Source organism: Coffea eugenioides, chromosome 6 (genome assembly GCF_003713205.1).
Source record: "Coffea eugenioides isolate CCC68of chromosome 6, Ceug_1.0, whole genome shotgun sequence".
NCBI lineage: Eukaryota > Viridiplantae > Streptophyta > Magnoliopsida > Gentianales > Rubiaceae > Coffea > Coffea eugenioides.
Window position 1 is genome coordinate 16792714 of NC_040040.1, and position 17787 is coordinate 16810500.

The 17787-nt window shown below is 37.5% G+C and overlaps 2 protein-coding genes across 2 annotated transcripts; one reads left to right on the forward strand and one right to left on the reverse strand.

Moving 5' to 3' along the window:
* Window positions 1–5224: 5224 nt before the first annotated feature.
* Window positions 5225–12013, forward strand: LOC113775026 (squamosa promoter-binding-like protein 17). Its single transcript, XM_027319737.1, has 3 exons — window positions 5225–6350; window positions 10854–10993; window positions 11119–12013. Exons 1-3 carry the CDS (start codon window positions 5947–5949, stop codon window positions 11745–11747), a joined length of 1173 nt encoding a protein of 390 aa, XP_027175538.1. The 5' UTR covers window positions 5225–5946; the 3' UTR covers window positions 11748–12013.
* Window positions 12014–12556: 543 nt separating this feature from the next.
* On the reverse strand, window positions 12557–15346 carry LOC113772892 (G patch domain-containing protein 11). Its single transcript, XM_027317394.1, has 4 exons — window positions 15099–15346; window positions 14144–14677; window positions 13498–13563; window positions 12557–13242 (listed from the first exon to the last, which is right to left on the reverse strand). Exons 1-4 carry the CDS (start codon window positions 15198–15200, stop codon window positions 13183–13185), a joined length of 762 nt encoding a protein of 253 aa, XP_027173195.1. The 5' UTR covers window positions 15201–15346; the 3' UTR covers window positions 12557–13182.
* Window positions 15347–17787: the final 2441 nt, after the last annotated feature.

Genomic DNA, 17787 nt, shown 5'->3' on the forward strand with positions numbered 1-17787 from the left:
CGCTTATGCATTTTCTTCATGAACTTCTTCCTCAACCCATCAACAAGTGTCAAGATAGGCTTCCCTCTTAGCTCACCTATCCATGCATTGAAGGACTCAGTGCAGTTATTTGTGACATGATCACATTTTAGTCCAGTATTGAACGTATATCTGCACCATGTTGTTTTAGGAATTTTGTCCAAGTATTTCCATGCTTCTATGTTTAACTCCTTTATGCTAGCCATGGCTTCATTATGTCCTGCAACATCAAAGCTTTTTGCTGCTCTCCAGAACAAGTTACTAAGCAGAATACCAGGAAATTGAGCTTTAAAATTACTGCAGATATGCCTACAGCAATGTCTTCCACTAGCAACAGGCACTCTCTCTTCATAAGCTATATTCAAGCCCTGAAATGATCACCAAAACATGCAAACAAGTTACACTAAAAAATACAGAATCATTGACAAGTACATAACTAATCCAGAATCTGGATGCATAACAGAATCAGAATAATGTTCAAGGCCTGTTGTGAAGCTCACCTTTTGCCTGTCACTCATGAAGGTTAGAGGACCATGAAAACCATTTTCTGAAGTAAATGGCCCAAAAAACTCCTCAAAGTAATGAAAAAACCAACTCCAGGTTTCTTTATTTTCAGCTTCAGCCACAGCAAATGCAATAGGAAAAATGCTATTGTTAGCATCTAATGTGACTGCTGTGAGAAGCACACCACCATAAGCACCTTTTAAAAAACATCCATCAAAACCAACAAAAGGTCTACAGCCTTCAACAAATCCACTTCTTTGAGCTTTGAAACTAATAAACATTCTGAGAAATCTAGGCTCAACAAGAAGAGTAGGCCTATCATAATGTATTTTGCAGATACTTTGTGGGTTGTATTTCCTGATCAGCTCTGCATACTTTGGCAATTTGGCGTACGATTCAATGTGATTGCCTTCAATCTCATTTCTTGCTTTAGTTAGTGCTCTATACATCTGCCATTTGCTTGGATGCACACCATACTTAATCATCTCAGCTTCTACCCCTTTGGTGGACATGTTGGGGTGAATTCTCATGACTGGAACTAGTTTCTTGGCAATCCAGTCAGCTGTAGCTTCTGTGTTCTTCCTGTCCATCACACATGTGTGTTCACCTTGATAAGTCTTAATCATAAAGGTCATGGAATCTAAAACTGGTGATGCATGGATTCTCCATTTGCACCCTTCAACACCACAAACAGCAGTGACTCTGCTCTTCTCATTCTTTAGTCTCATAATTGGAAATCCTTTCTGAATTACATAGTCCTTTAAAGCTGCTCTAAATGCATCGACATTAGTAAATAGTTGACCTTTCTTAAACTCTATCTCTACTTTTGGGTTGTACGTCCACAGTTTTGATTTCAAAGCTTGCTGAACAGGGTCAGTTTCTTCTTCATTTTCAGAATAAGGAACTAAGGCACCCTCCTCATTGTCATCAAAATCAGAAAATGACATGTCAGATTCATCACTATCGCTATGAACATCTAAATCTTTCTCATTGTCACTATCCATGCTGTGCAGCCAGCTTGAATCAGAGCTGGAATCACTATATTCACCCTCAGAATCATCAATGGCAACAACACATACCTTGTCCTTTCCTTTTTCTCTTAAGTTCAAATCAGTGTTATGACCATTTTCATTTATCTGATTAGCTTTATAAGATGGAATAACATCCATATCCTGCACATGCACATTAATCATTCTTCCAGACTTATGCATTTCAAACATTTCACGTACACTATCATCATCTGTAATATCAAACATACGATCTGTCTTAGGAATCTGACACCTCATATGTATTAACTTATTCAGATGCCCAGGGACTTCACCGAACACCTTCTCAGCAACATCAAATAGTAGATTAAGGTAACAGTAACCAATTGGATCGATATTTGGATTTCTCACTTGTTTCTCCTCATAGTGAACAACCATATCATAAGTAGAAAAAAGAGCCATCCTAGGTTTCAAAAGTGACAGAAACTTAGCAATGTAAGTAGAAAATAGCAGACAACTGTATCTAGTTTAGACACTTATGTCTACACTGATGACTAGTCATGAACTCAAGACTATTGTAGCATTCACTGAGTTGATACAAGTCTTAAAAGATCGAAAAATAGATCATGATCAAAACATCCATTGATAAACATGTCTAAAATAACATGAATAGCAGAGTACAACAGCTCGTCTAAAACCAGCTACAATATCATCATATTTGGCATTGATCATTACTGACAATAACATCACATTTGTTTCTGATCATTACTAACACATTCAACTCATGATGGAACAAAAAACATGCATTCACTGCACTCAGTATTCAAAAACATGATCATACAAGAGCTAAAGTACAAATTTATTTACCTACTCCACTTCAGTTCTTGCAAATTAACTGCAGTTGATGCTCAAAATTGGTTCCTAGCTCACGGTCACATATGTTGTTTATCTCTCACGGACAATCAGCCTCCCATGAACTAAGCCAGAGTTCCAATTTTCTTCTCTTATGTTTCCTTCTCTCAATGGTCAGAATTTTATCTGCAAGGTACACTCTCTTATGCTGCAAGTAGGCAGCTTGTCACCTCAAGAGCAACTTGTAACAAATTGGCGCCAATTCATGGCGCCATCTTCCTCAGCAATTGCCGCCCTGTTCTTGCCTCTAAAACTAGTCTCACACTAAAGCATACCCTTAATCAAAGCTGGACGGAGACTGCAACTTGAGTTAGTTAGTTAGTTAGTTAATTAAGAAGTTAATTAACTAATTAGATAATTAGTTAAGCATCTAAAGTTAATTAGTTATTTATGTCAACAGATAATTAGTTAATTAATTAATTAGATTATTAGTTATTTAGTTATTTAGTTAAACTATGCATAAATAGTTAATTTAGTGTAAACTACAATTATCAAAATGACAAATGTTTTACTAGGTTTAAGTCATCACATTCTTTGGTAAAATTAAATTTTAGTGAGGGTATTTTAGTAAATTGACAATGAAGAATGTATTAAATTGTGTCAGTCTTTTTTTAGGGAGGTGATTGCTATTTTAAACTTCATAGGGGAGGTCAATGCTATTACCATAAAACTCAGGGGAGGTTTCTGCAATTATCCCAAAATTAATTGTTTGGAGGGGATTGAAATTTTAAAAATCTGATTGAATTTGTGAGTGAACAACATAGTGAATTACGAGACAGTTGTACATATGCATATTATACGGATTTTTTTGAAGTATATATGATTAATAGTTCATCGCAAAAATACGAGTTGGGCAAAATATGTATACAAATTCATACATAAATAGTAATGAATACATTTAAAAGTTATAGAACAAAAGTATGAGTTAATTTCTTGTTATTGTGAAAGATTATGTTGCATTACCACCAATTTTTATATTATACGTATTTACATATATTACACAAGTATGATGAGAGCTTTTACTAATTATGATCAACAATTTACATAAACGAAGTTATTTAGCTAATGCAGATATCTACACAACATTAACATAGATATATTTGGATTGCGAGGTTTGTGGAAAATAATTTTTTAGAATATCCTTCTCGTACGTTCTTTAATTATATTTTTATGGCACATATATTATATATGCTTTATCCGAGAAAGATGGAAATCTGGTGGGAACTAAACACGAACGAAAGCAAACAATCTTTTAAGGATTAATTTTCTATACACTGACAGTTTATACACTTTCACCATATTTGATTTTGAAACTCAAATTTTGCATATGTGTTATATATCCAAACGTGATAGTGTATACGCCGTCAGTGTATGTAAAATTTACTCATATTTTTATCTTTTTAATCATCTTTTTTTTTTTAATTTCAAATGTGTTACAATCTTCACAGGGTACAGTACTTATTTCAAATAACAATTCAAATAATCTCCTGTCCAAACACACTCATTGTGCTTAAGTGGATTTCTTCCTATACCTATGAATTTAATTGGATTTAGAAAAGTGATATCTAGTGTGTTTGGCTAGCAAATTATTTACACAAATTTATCTGTTTATATCATAAATACATTTTTAATTTCCTTTTTTATCTCATATACATCACATTAAAAAATCATTACCATATTCTTTTAATTATCCCAAATAATCTTCTATTAAAACACACATAGCACTCCACATAAATCTTTAAAAAATAAAGATGCAATTCTAACGAGATCTAGAACTAATGAGTATTTTGGGGCTGTGTTATAGAGACCTCTATATGGAAAAATGGAGAGGAGTGGACGGTGGGAGGAGAGAGTCCGGGGACTAATGAGTATTTTAAAGGGTTAATAACACTTTGCTCCCCAGAAAGTGGGGTAATAACGCTTTGTTCCGCACAATGAAAATAATATGCACTTTATCCATTTGAAAATATTTTATTCGGTACTTATGGCAAGTATTTCATTTAAAAAAGCAGAAAAGTGGACTATTTAAATATGTTGACAATTCGACTCTTATGTTATTGATAAATAACGTGCTCCCAAGCTATTGAGAAATAACAGTAATTTACAAAGGACATTTATTGAGGAATAGAAGTCATATTTAGCATTAGAAAATTTTTTTTGAAGCAGCACACATTTAGGGATGTTTAGCTCCAAAGATATTGAAAAAAAAGGCTCATCTAGTCTTCGTTTGATATTGGATATTGATCAAAGAAATCGATTGATATCCAAACTTTAAAATTTGGTAAAACAGTTTGAGAATAGATATTCAAATTCAATTACTAAATTCAAGATTAAATTTTGATAAAATAGTTTCAGAATGGAATTATCAAATTCCCAATTATAGATTGAATTATTGAATTTTACATATCGATATACATTATGTATATTACCTACTAATACATATATATATATATATCATGGACTAAACTATTGTATGAATGGTGTTAGAAGTTATAACCTATGCTTTCATTGGATCAATTTGTCTAAAGATAAAATTAAAAGATCATGGTGATAGAATTATCAACATACTTAAGCAATCAAATTTTCTATATTTTCAAATGAAATAAGTACTTATAAAAAAATACTAAATAAAATATTAGTATTGTCTAATGGGTAAAGTGCTTGCTATTATTTTTATTGAGGGGGCAAAGTGTTATTACTCCCACTATTAGGGGGGCAAAGTGTCATTAACCGTGTTTTAAAAACGACAGTTGAGTTAGTGACCCAAAAAGTGGGGCTCGTATAGCTGCTGAGACTTGGAGAGAGCTCCAACAAAAGGCAGTACTCAGAGAAAAAGCGACACCTCTCAGCTCCCTCTTACCATCATCTCTCAAAACAAAATCGCTTTGCTTTCCCAGTTTGTGAGTTGCCACTCTCACCTCCATTATTTTTTCTTTCCTTGCACTGTGTAGAAGTAGTAGTGGTGGTTGTCTGGCCTCTTCAGCCCTCTTTCTTTCAGTCTTCAGCAGGAAAGAAAAGAAATGTTTGGTGCGTTCAGAGTTTTTTGCACAACTCCCAAGCTGGCCTGATGGCCCTGTCCTGTCATCTGTCTCCTATTCTCTTTACTATACCAACCCTCACCTCCTCCTTCCAACCCTCCCTAGCTAGCTCACTCACTCTCCTTTGTTTCTACTTTCTCCAAACAAACTCCCCAGTTACCAAAATCAACTTTCTAAAACTACTCACTACTTACTGCTACTGAATCCTGAGTCCTTCCCTCATATTCCCACGCTCCCTCTTGAAACTGCCAACAAACACACACTATTCCAGGTACAACTACAGTCGTCGAGGCAAATATTCTTATAAAAAGGAAAACAAAAACGCCTTTTCCACTCTAGTTGCTGTTGGTCTTTACATTTATAGGTACAGGGGTGAAGGTCTAAGAGTACGAGTTTTCTTGATTTGGCCACTCAACAAAACAGACGAGGGGAAAAGGGAAATGACGAGGATGATGTTGAAGTCATGAACTGGGTTCTAGGCTGCAAAAATGGAACTGGCTTCAGGCTCTTCTTCATCATCCCCAAGCTCATCTGATTCCCTTAATGGGTTGAAGTTTGGGAAGAAAATTTACTTTGAGGCTGCTGTTGCTGGAACTGCTGATGGAGCTGGAGGAGGGCAGGCCCGGCAGGGCAGTAAGCCTGGTGGCGGTGTTGATTCTGAGTCCAAGGCATCTGAGTCTGGGAGGCCTCCCCCTGCTCCGGCTAAGAAAGGGAGAAGTGGGGTGGCCCCAGGTGGAGGCCAGCCCCCTAGGTGTCAGGTTGAAGGATGTAAATTAGATCTGAGTGATGCTAAACCTTACTATTCAAGGCATAAAGTTTGTGGTGCTCATTCCAAGTCTCCTACTGTCATTGTTGCTGGCCTCCAGCAGAGGTTTTGCCAGCAGTGTAGCAGGTCAGCTCAGCTTATTTTACCTTTCAAGAACTTTAATTTATGAACTTACTTGTGCGGTACAGTGAGGTAGCATATGAGTTTCAGATAGATTGCTGCTCAATTTGGATATCATGAATGAGTAGAATTTGGTTCCTCGGTTACCAGTTTGCTGAGCTTTTACCTTATGCCGGGTAGGTACAGATAGCTATGTTGAGGTTAATTAGATTGCTTCTCTGGACTGATAGTTGTTTATCTTGTTTAGGCGGGGCAATGGGCTTTAAATAAATCTTGGTGGGCGGTTGTGGTCTGTGTTATTTATTTATTTTTTCTTTCAGGGTGTTTTCTTCTATCCTCCCTCAGAGTACCCCACTCATCCGTTAGTCTGGTCCCCCCAGCCTAGGGAGAAAAATTATTAACGCCTTAAATCTCTGTTTTTCTGCTGAATCACACGAAAACTACCTTGTATTTTGTTTTAGTTGACCATTTTCCTTCTGTGGTCCTTGATGAAACAGAGTTTTGGAAACTGGTTCTGCATTCTTTTTGTCTTGTTCTTTTAGTTGGGTCCATAATCTACTAGCCATCAAAAGTCCTAAGCTGTGATGTTTAGAATGATTTAAATATTAATGCAAGATGTCTGGTCAGTTGGATTTTGCAGATTAGGACTAATTAGATTAATTAATACTTCTATGCTAACAATCATTCCTAATGCATTTCTGAAACCTATTCGATGATATTTTCGAGTTCTCTTATGTTCTAATGAATTTAAGTACTAGTTAATAAGGAGAGTGCAATGGTGCTTTGAGAGATAAAAGAATAAATTAGTTGAGGGCCGGAAAATAGAGGTGGAGTACGAATATTGGCAGCCAAGGATATATTACTATGGACTTCAAAGTTCATAATTTTGTTTGTGCTGTACGGGTGGTGTGGACCAGAATAAAGTACCTGGACTGATAATTGATTTTCCGGATATCAAATTGCTTGATATAAGTGCTTAATAATTGTATGCTAGGCACTGGTGTTCTTGCTCAAGGACAGGATAAAAGACAAATAGTTCATTGATTATGTGCTTCTCTTCCTCCACTTTGGTCATGGTTGGTTCGCAGCAAGATATTAGAACCTTGGTTTGTTGTTGATTGGATTACTTTATCCTATTAGACTGCTGCTCTATGGTCAAATATAAAGATAAGAACTTTAACAGAATACAAATGATCAGTTCAAAGAGTCAAATTGGTGGCATGATGATCAGTAAACGGCTGTAAGAGACCCTGTCTGCATGTCCAAGCACGCGCTGCTCTTCTCTATGACCTCAGTCTCTGGTTAATGACTGGGGGAGGAGTATACTAGGTTGTAACTGCAAAGACATGGTGGTCTTACAGGACTACTTTATATAGTGATGGACATATAATGAACTATCTTAATTTCTTCAGGTGAATAAATATTGGATGATGTATATGTTGTTCTCAAGTACATTTCATGTTGGTTGATAAAATTGAAAGCCACGTGCTTGTGGAACATATGTTATTGATGGCTCAAAATGCTTTATGTTAAATTGTTGAAAGCTGCTTGGAATTGTATTTATGTGCCATACCTGTGATGCCATGAAGAAGGTTGCTTGCCTAATAATTAGTGCTAACTGTTCCATGAATTTCATCACCAAACATCTACCAAAAGTTAAAGCCATTGATATGGAGCTATGAAACCCCAGAAACATGTAGTACCATGATAAATGCTGTTTCTACTATGAGGCGATCTTAGGAAGAAATGTGGAAGCTGCCTAATATGAAGAGACCCTCATCAGTTTTTGCTGAATCTCTAGAAACTTGCCTAACTCAATTTGAAACAAATCCAATCTCAATAGTTGTTTCTCTTCTCTCGTTCCCATTAATTGGCTACTCTCTCTTCTCACTTTAAAACCTTATGCCTGTATCCTTAAGTAACTAGAAATTTTAGTGTTAAACATCTTTTGGCTGAACATTTTCATGTCGAATGGACAAATGCAATCCTGACTTTTCTCATATCAACCTCCTTTGTGCTTTGTCATGCAAATAGCGGTACTTGGACAATGGGGACTTAATTGATTGCAGTTTCTTTTCTGGGCTCTTGGATCTTGAGTTGCCTAGATTCATGTAATGTGAAGGCTTTTGTAATCACACACTGCAGATTATGGTGCATGCTCAAACCACATTAAATTTGATGGGTGTTTGTGATGGTCCACCATGATACTTGTGGACATGAGATTTCTTTGATTAAAGATATCTTGTGGTTAGGTTTAGGCATGGAAATAGTCTAAGGTACCTTATTGAGGTTCTCAAGGCCCTGTGACAGCTTACAACGTAGTAAATCAAAAGTAATTGGTTGTTGTTGACTATCTCCACTCAAGAGGATCTGTACAGGTGACTGTATGCCTTTTTAGTAAGATTAATAGCTTTCACCAAGGCCCTACTAAAATTTTTTTTCTGCTTGTAAATGGATGTAAACCACTCAAGGCACACTTAATAGTGGGTTCTAGATAACAAAAGGTGTCCTCTTCCAAAGGGCTTAGTAGCTGTTTGCATATAGGTGACTGTACAATGCCTAATATCAAGATCAATAGCTTTCTTGGGGGGACCTAAATTAAGGTGCCCCTGTACTTTTTTTTTGGTGGAAAGCCCATGATCCAAGCTTTACTTACAAAATAAGATAAAATAAAATTAAAATTGAACTAGAAGATCATAATTGAGTAATTTTGTTATTGTTTTCATGTTTCACACCATGCTGATGCCACTCAAACTAACTTACCCGTTTGTGGAAGTTGATTGTCTCTTTGTTGTTTGTCAGAATTGAGGTGTTCCTATTAAATGTTAAGGTCTAGGCTTTAAAGCTTATCATCCTAAATTCACTTCTTGTCCCTGTGCTTCACAAATCTGAAAGTTAACAGTCACCACTTGTCAAAAGCTAAGTGCCCAGAATATATGAGTGAGTACAACAGGCCCACCACAAGTCTAATTGCTTTCCATATGACAGTAGGTGGAGTGCTTTAAAGCCATTTCACAATGCTTCTTGGAGAGTTTGCTTTCCGAGCTGAACTTTATCTCTACATGATGTGCATGTATGCTTTTTAACACACAGACAAACTTGTTTGATGGTGAGACAAACTCAAGTTCTCTAAGTTGCACTAAGGATCAACTGTTTAATCTTTTCAGTATTCCTATGACCATTATGAGTTTTATCAACCATTGAATGCAATAAACCTTGGCTCATGCTGGCATGTGAAGCAGTCCACTTGTATCTTTCAAACAATTGTGGGACTTAATGAGCTACCCACGAGCTAAATATTTTCTTTACCTGAGTTTCTTAACTTGCTATTATGGTAAAAAACTACTAGAGTATTATCCCTTGGATTCTGCTTGTGGTTTATAGTATTTATAGGGAGTTTTACCTTGTTTTGGTAACCTATGACATTAGTTTTATGAAATTGTGGCCATCCTAGTAACAGTAGAGGAGGGATTAGTGCTTACGGTTTTTGTTCCAGCAGACTTGAAAGGTTGATATTTTCTGTCTAGTTCTTTATCATCTATTTGAAAGCAGCTCATTTTTTCTTAACGTCGAGGAATAGTACAGAGGCCAAAATCAACCAAATTGTGTACAGAAAGCTACTCTAATATATCTTTGACCCAACTCGCCTTTTTGGCCTCCGAAACTATTTTTTAATCCGAAATAGAAGACCCAAATAGTCAGAAGTCTTCAGCCATTTTCCTTTCAATGCATGATGAGCACCATCTTGTCATCCATTTACCTTTAGCCTGTGAACTAAAAGTCCACCATCAGCATTGTACCTCATGTTTAAAGCAATCCTACATTGCAGTTATGCATACATGATACCCTAAAACCAAATCTGGTAATGGTAGCATTAATTCTACATGCTGTGTGTATGGAAAAACAACCAACACAAGAAGCAGCATAAATTCCTTCATCTGTTCTGTGGCTTGTATGTCGTCCATGGTTGCCTATGTATATATCCTTTGTGGAAGTTTATAGTTCATAAATGAGGACAATGTACTAACACTAACTACACATTCTTCGCTTTTAGCTTTTCTACAAAGGACATAGATAATTGATTTAAGTGGGTAACAGTAGAACATGCATGGTGATAGTGGTAGTATTAATATTCAGAGTAGTCTCCAATTGCTTTGAATTTTGTCTCATTCAAAAATGTTGATCACAAAACTTTCACCTTAGAGGGGAACGAGTGAATGAATCAGTGTGTTTCAATGTGTTCTTGCTAATCCATAATTAATTCAGCACTCCTTGGTACTTGTAACCTTGAAAAATTAAAAACAGTTCAGGATTATGAAATGGAGAAAACAATTTAGAGTGAATGTAGAAATCAAATCTGATTGCAATCCAGATTCTAATCTTGAAGCATTAGAAGGCTTCAGGGTTATGTCATGGAGAGAACAAATGAATGTGAATGGAAAAATCAACTCTAATTGCATTCCACAGCTTTTAATGATTCAATAAATTAATAGGAAAGTCTGATTCTAGGTTCCATCAATTGCCTGAATTTGACCAAGGAAAGCGAAGTTGCCGCAGGCGCCTGGCTGGCCATAATGAGCGCAGGAGGAAGCCACCTCCTGGATCGTTGTTGTCAAGTCGCTACGGAAGTTTGTCTTCATCTTTCTTTGGTTAGATTTCTGCTTGTTTTATCTGAACTCGTCTCCATTGTTGCCATTGTACGGTTACCACATACGCTATGTTTTACTCTCCTTGTTGAATGACTTGAACTATTATATAATGCACCTATTGACAGAATCCAGTAGCAGATCTGGAGGGTTTCTGATGGACTTCTCTGCATACCCAGCTCTGAGTGGGAGGGATTCATGGCCAAATGGAAGAGTGTCTGTCCGAGCAACGGGCAATCAACCTACTGGCACTGGAAAATTTCTTCAACATCCATGGCAGGGCAACCCTGAAAATCCTCCATCTGAGCTTCTACTGCACGGTTCAGCAGGTAGGACCACCTATGTGGGTCCTGCTATTTCTTCAGGAGGATGTCTGGCTGGAGTCTCAGACTCCAGTCGTGCTCTCTCTCTTCTGTCAACTCACTCCTGGGGCTCAGGAAACCAATCTTCGAGTCTTGGGGCTAATGGCTTAGCTAATGTGAATGGGACGCCCTGTGGAGTGATTCAAGCATCTGGTTCCCATGGTGAGGCCATCGATCACTTCTCAAGCCCAATGTGGGGGTTCAAGGGTGGTGAAAATAATAGTGGATCGAATGAGATTCCACCTGAGCTGGGATTAGGTCAACTTTCACAGCCTGCCAGTAGTCAGTATTCTGGGGATCTTGATGCATCTTCGCAGAATGGACGAGAATACCTGGGACTCGAACACTCTCGGGGTTATAATTCTTCCATTCAGCACATGCACTGGTCACTTTGAATGGCTGAGTTCTCGTTGTATGCTTCTGGAGACTTTTATGCTTAACAAATAAATCGATGTGTCAGTTTGTTTCTTCTCAATCGACTAATAACTTGCGTGCTATCTGACAGTAACATTTATCAGTCTCGTTTCTGCATGCTGCCTAAGACTTGGAATGATAATAGCAGTTTGTGTGTTTTTATTTACTGTCTTGTGAATTGTTTGGAATGATGATAGGATTAGATGTGTTTTAATTTAATGTTCTTGAGAATTGTCTTTGACTACCAGAATTCTCTCTCCCCTGAGGGTAAAACAACCAATACAGGGAGTTGGATTGCAGGACCAATTATCAGGGAGTGATATCTTGCTAGTGAATTGTTAAACCCTGGGGGGAGGGAGGGAGGAGAAGAATGGCTAATGTAGCTAAAGTGATATCTCGCTACTGTTGTTCTGGGTATTATTTAAACCTTGCTGGGAATGATTCTGTACCATTTGGACCTAGCGGGTAAATAGTTATTCTTCATTTGCTGTTAGTCTTCAACCCAGTTCTACTAACCAGGTGACCAAGAAAAATTCCAAATTTGACTCCCAAGTTCTTACCATTTCACTTGCAAAGCTTCGAGTTTCCCTTTAAATAAAAATAAAAATAAATAAACATCAGCTGCTAAATGATCAAGGCAACATCTGCTGAGCATCATTCTGCAGTGCACTAACTTTTGTACCACAGAGAAGCAGAAAGTTCACTTTTAAGTGTGAGGAACATTTTAGGACCGTTGAGAGGAACAACGGAGGCTTTAAGTATGAGAATCGATTACAAGCATCAAGGTTGATAGCAAAAACAGAAAGGATTGTGCACTTATAATTTCATTTTTTTCTGGGAAATGAACAACTCCAAATTGTGCAAGTTATTGAGATGCCAACGTTCCACAAAACACCTTAGCCAGTAAGCAGCCTGGCTGTCTTAACAGTATCTTGGCATATTGAAAACGTTTAGAGGTTCTGATCAAGATACATAACTCAAAGCTACATGCTTTTGTGTCTTCTCAAAATACGTTGGCCAACTTGAACATGGGCAACACACCAGCTTTTACATTAATTTGGCCAGTTTAAAAAAGTCATCCTCCAACTTGTCACTTTGCTTCTTACCAGCTTGGACATGTGAGATTTTCAAAGGCCAGTACCTTCAATCAAAGTTATCTGACACTTGCCCAAGTCCCTATGCAGTATTTGCTCATCTGTAAGATCTGCTCCTGATCTCACAATCCCCACGTCAAATTCTGTATCAAGGGTTCTCACTCTAGTGATCATCTTCATCTACACCAAGGCAACTGGACAAGAGTCGCTCCCTTGACTCGTACTGGAGAAGTTGAAGAAGTGAACCATAAGCAAAGAAGATGTTAGGATGCTCCAGAAAAGGATAAGAGTACTTGTCAATTGCGTATTTATCTTTATCACTCTAGTGGTCATCTTCGTCTACACCAGGGCAACAGGACAAGAGCGTCTCCTTTGACTCATACTGGAGAAGTACAAGAAGTGAATGATAAGTCAAGGAAAAAACAATTGCATGAAAAAGAATAAAAAATAAAAAAGATGCTCCTGCATTTGTCTTTACAACTGGTATGCTGTAGTTCTTTCTTTCAGTTCAGCAGGAGGGAAAGGAAAATGCTTCTTGAGAATTACTAAAAAAATTAGAGCTTAATTTCTTCTCTTTAGCCAAAGAAATTACTAAATCATGTTGGTTGGTGTAATATTGTCACATTAGCATGCTTACCTGACAGCCACAGAACAGACAATAGTAATGCTCATCTCTCAGTTTCATCAATATAGCAAGTAGATCCTGCGCCAGAAAGTATAAGCAGTTGCAGTGATACTCAAGACTGAAAACATGCCAAACACATTAAGCAAATAAAGAAACCAAACGCATTAAGCAAATAAAGAATCCTACAAATTTTGACCTGAAAAGATAGTGTCTGAGAAGAATCTTACGTAAGAAGTAGAAAACAACTGAACAACCTTCCCTCATAGTAGTATAGTTACATGGTCAACCAGTGCTATTATGATCATAGATATGCACATGATAAACCTTCAACAAAGAAAAAGTCCAGACTTCTCACATTTAGCGTTCATCTCCACTTAATTTTGTTTCCAAACTGCATCTTACTTAGACATAAAGAATACTTGTAACACAATTCAACAAAACAAGGCATCTTTCAAGTTCACCAAAAACCATTGAAACTTATCCAATTAATCATCTATTAGAACACCAAAAACTAGTCTCAAAACACTCTGTTACTAAACCCTTCAACACAACAAAACAAAGACGCTGAACACCAACTTGCAAACAAAGCCGTAAAGATCAACTCGAAGATTCAGCAAATGATACCGATATACCCAAGCAATGGAAAAGACACTCGTACCTCCTCCGTTATTTCTTCTTCCTCCTCTTCTTCCTTCTCTCCACTCTCATCTTCCTTCTTCTCAACCTCTTCAACTTCCCTATTCTCCAACTGGGCCAAAGCCGCTTCCGCCTTCCGAAAATTCACAATGATTCTTCTTCCCTTCCAACGCTCCTTTTGTCGATGCCCGAAATCCACCATCAACTCCTCTTCTTTGATCCTTTCCCTCTCAACCTTCTCTTTCTCCCTCCTCATCTGCTCCACCTTGGGATCCTCTTTCCCGATCCCTGCTCTACCCCTCCTAATCTCCAGCCTGACAGGCTCAGCCCGACCAGAACATTCCTTGCCTAAAGCTGAACCAGGATTGTATCCCATTTGTTTCAACATTTTAAACCCAATGTTGGATTGTGGAATAGCTTTTTCTACGTTAGCCATTGTTTGTTGGTCTTCTTCAATTTGCTTCTGCTCTCTCTTGAGTTTTTTCCTTTCTTGCCAATTTAAATTCTTAGATTTCTTATTCAATGAGCTCGAAACCACTGCCCTGGCATTAGAAACCTGAAATCAGTATAAAAATCAGGACGTTTTTTTTTTTTTTTTGTAAAATTATTTCAATAAATTCACCAGACACCATCATGAATTACATTGGAAATGAGATTGACCAATAAGAAAAAAATTGGACTTTCAACGTGAAAATAAGGACTAACTAATCATATTACTTAATTTCAAGATTTCAAAAAAAAAAAATCTCCTCTGGGTCCTAAATTAGACTAATTGATCAAATTAAATAAATGAATAGATAAAGATTCTTGTATTGAACCAATCATAAGCTAATTTGCTAGGGTTTTTTAGGGTTGAAGATTTCAATATAAACCTCAATTTATGAATCATGAACCAATTATGATATAAAAAACCAATAAAAAAAAGGAGCAATTTACAAGACCCAAATTCTGTAGTTGCGTGAGTGAGTGGAACTGACCGATTTAGAGGAAGATTTGAGAGGAAGATGGGAGGCTTCTGGTGGAGGTAAAAACTGAGAGAGGTCTCCCATGTAATCTTCTTGTTCTTGTTGCTCCGCCATCCTTATATGCTTCGTTTCGCTCTTACTGTGTGACTGTGTGAGAGAGAAAAATTACTGCTGCAACCAACTTCTATTTCACGGGATACATTACATATACTCGTTCACCACAGCTCCGCACTGCAATTTTACTGGAAAGATGGGAAGGGGACGAGGTCCCGAGGAAGGCGAAGGTTCAGTTCAAAACTCCAAAGTGATTCAGCAATGCGTTGTCGTTTCAACCTTCCAGCCAATAGGCAATTATGCCCCTGGGAAACACACAAATACAAATATATTAATTTTTTTTTCTTTTTTTTTCCCGAAACGTTAGGAATTTTATATCACAACCAAACTATACACTGTTGGAGCAAGGGCTCCTATTTTAACATTAATGCATTTAGCACTCTGGGGTGGAGTAATTCCACTCCATGTCACAAAAGTTTAAAAGAGCAATTTTGCTCAAACTATAGCATAGGCTATCAATGTCCTCATTTAACCTATCAAAAAAGCACATTCGAAACCATGAAGTCATTTTTTGTATGTCCTCTATTATAGTGGCTGACTCCAAGCTCCTGGCTTTTCCCGCTCGTATTTGGTCAAGCAGTTTTCTACCCTCAATTCATATCTTGATGTCTCACCATCCCTTTGTTGCTGCTTTGATCATACAAAGCCTCACAGCCTCTGCATTGTCCTGAGCTTTGTTCCCTGCTTGCCTTTCCTTTAGCGACCAAGCTGCAATTCCTTGGCTTGCGCCATTCGCAGCTGTGATGCCTATACCAAAGGATTTGTTTCCATTCTGGTGTTGGGTCGTCAGCTTTAGTGTTACCACTTCTGAGCCAGTTTGCTCTCTTTGATTGTTCTCTTCTTGCCTTCTTGTTTCTGTTGTGCTTTTCCTTGGTCGTTGCTGAATTGTTTCCTGGTACTCTTTCCATTCTTTAGCAGCTTTTTCACTCACTTTAAGGGGATGTTGTTGTGCTGAGTTGAACATTCTGGCATTTCTCGATTTCCAAATTTGCCACAGCACATTGACAGTTAGCGCTATGTGATCATCACCTTCTTGCCTGGTTCTTGCATGCGTCATCATGGAGGTCCACCATTGTTTGAAACAGCCTGTTTGGTCTTCCAGTCCATCCCAGTTAACTAATGCAAATTTCCATATTCCTTTTGCTATCTTGCATTGCAGCAGCATGTGCTCAATTGATTCCTCTTTTTCTCCACATCCACAACATATCGGTTCTCCTCTTTGTGTCCTATGGAAGATTTGAGCCTTTGTTGGTATCCTATTATTGATGCATTTCCACACAAAAATTTTCAACTTATATTTGATAGGTAACTTCCAAAGTGCCTTAGATAATTTCCTATCTGTTTGTTGATAGCTGCATCCTTCTCCTTTGTTACTTTTTTTCCCTTCGTTTCCTCTTCTCTTGCTGCAAATGTTTGTAGCCAGATGCTACAGTGTATTGACCTGTGTTGCAGTGTTTCCATACCAAACAATCTCCTCTTTCTGCCAGGCTTATTGGGATATTGAGGATGTGTTCTGCATCTTCCCTATTAAAAACTTTAAAGATTAACACTCTATTCCATCTATGCTGAACAATGAGTTGTGAGACCTTTTGCAAGCTACATCCCTCTGGTTTCTGAGTTTTGATCCTTCCTCCACTGTCGTTATTGATCCAACTATCTTCCCAAATGTTGGTCCCCCTTCCATTTCCTATCCTTTTTTTGCACCCTTCTCTAATTATCTCTCTGGCACTCATAAAACTTTGCCAAATCCAAGATGCGTTTTTGGGGATCTTGCTCTCAAGCATTGAACCATCTTTGAAGTATTTACTTTTCAGAAACTTACTTACCAGAAGGTTGGGTTAGGTCATTATTCTCCAAACTTGTTTTGCAAGTAAGGCTTTGTTGAACAGTTGAATATCTTTGAAGCCCATTCCTCCTTCTTCCTTGATTCTGGTGCATCTCTCTCAAGCAATCCAATGCTGCTTATCTTTTTTTCTCCTTTTGTCCCCACCAGCATTTAGCCATCAGTGAACTAATTCCCTTGCATAGCTTTTGGGGAAGCTTGTAGCAGGACATGGCGTACGTTGGCATAGCCATAGTTATTGCCTTCAATAGAGTTTCCTTGCCTGCTTGACTGAGTAGCTTTGTCTTCCAATGCTCCATCTTTTTCCTTATGTTGTCCCTTATAAACCCAAAAATTTGTTCTTTTGATCGTGTAATTATCATTGGTAGCCCCAGGTACTTCCCTTGATGTACAGCTCGAATTCCTCGCAGTTCTTCCCCTATTGCTTCCTTTACCCTCTGCTCAATGTTCTTGCTGAAGAACACTGAGGATTTCTCTAAATTGATTAGTTGACCTGATGCTGCTTCATATTTGTTTAAGACAAATATATTAACATCCCTATATACATATAAATAAATAAATAAATAAATATTATTTATTTATTTTGGTTTGAAACTTAGCATTACATTATATAATTAATATTCTAGATTTTGGGACAACATGTACATTTTCCATATAAGACTTCTATTCATACATTTAAAAAAGAAAGAAAAAAAAAGAGAACCTCCCATTCATAAAGTACAAAAGTGTGTAGACTTTATTGTC

Coding starts and splice junctions, on each gene's coding strand:
- LOC113775026 (XM_027319737.1), top strand. CDS start 5,947: ATGGAACTGGCTTCAGGCTCTTCTTCATCATCCCCAAGCTCATCTGAT. Junction 6,351..10,853: donor TTTTGCCAGCAGTGTAGCAG/GTCAGCTCAGCT, acceptor GTCTGATTCTAG/GTTCCATCAATTGCCTGAAT. Junction 10,994..11,118: donor TTTGTCTTCATCTTTCTTTG/GTTAGATTTCTG, acceptor ACCTATTGACAG/AATCCAGTAGCAGATCTGGA.
- LOC113772892 (XM_027317394.1), bottom strand. CDS start 15,200: ATGGCGGAGCAACAAGAACAAGAAGATTACATGGGAGACCTCTCTCAG. Junction 14,678..15,098: donor TCAAATCTTCCTCTAAATCG/GTCAGTTCCACT, acceptor TACTGATTTCAG/GTTTCTAATGCCAGGGCAGT. Junction 13,243..13,497: donor GTCTGTTCTGTGGCTGTCAG/GTAAGCATGCTA, acceptor GTACTTCTCCAG/TATGAGTCAAAGGAGACGCT.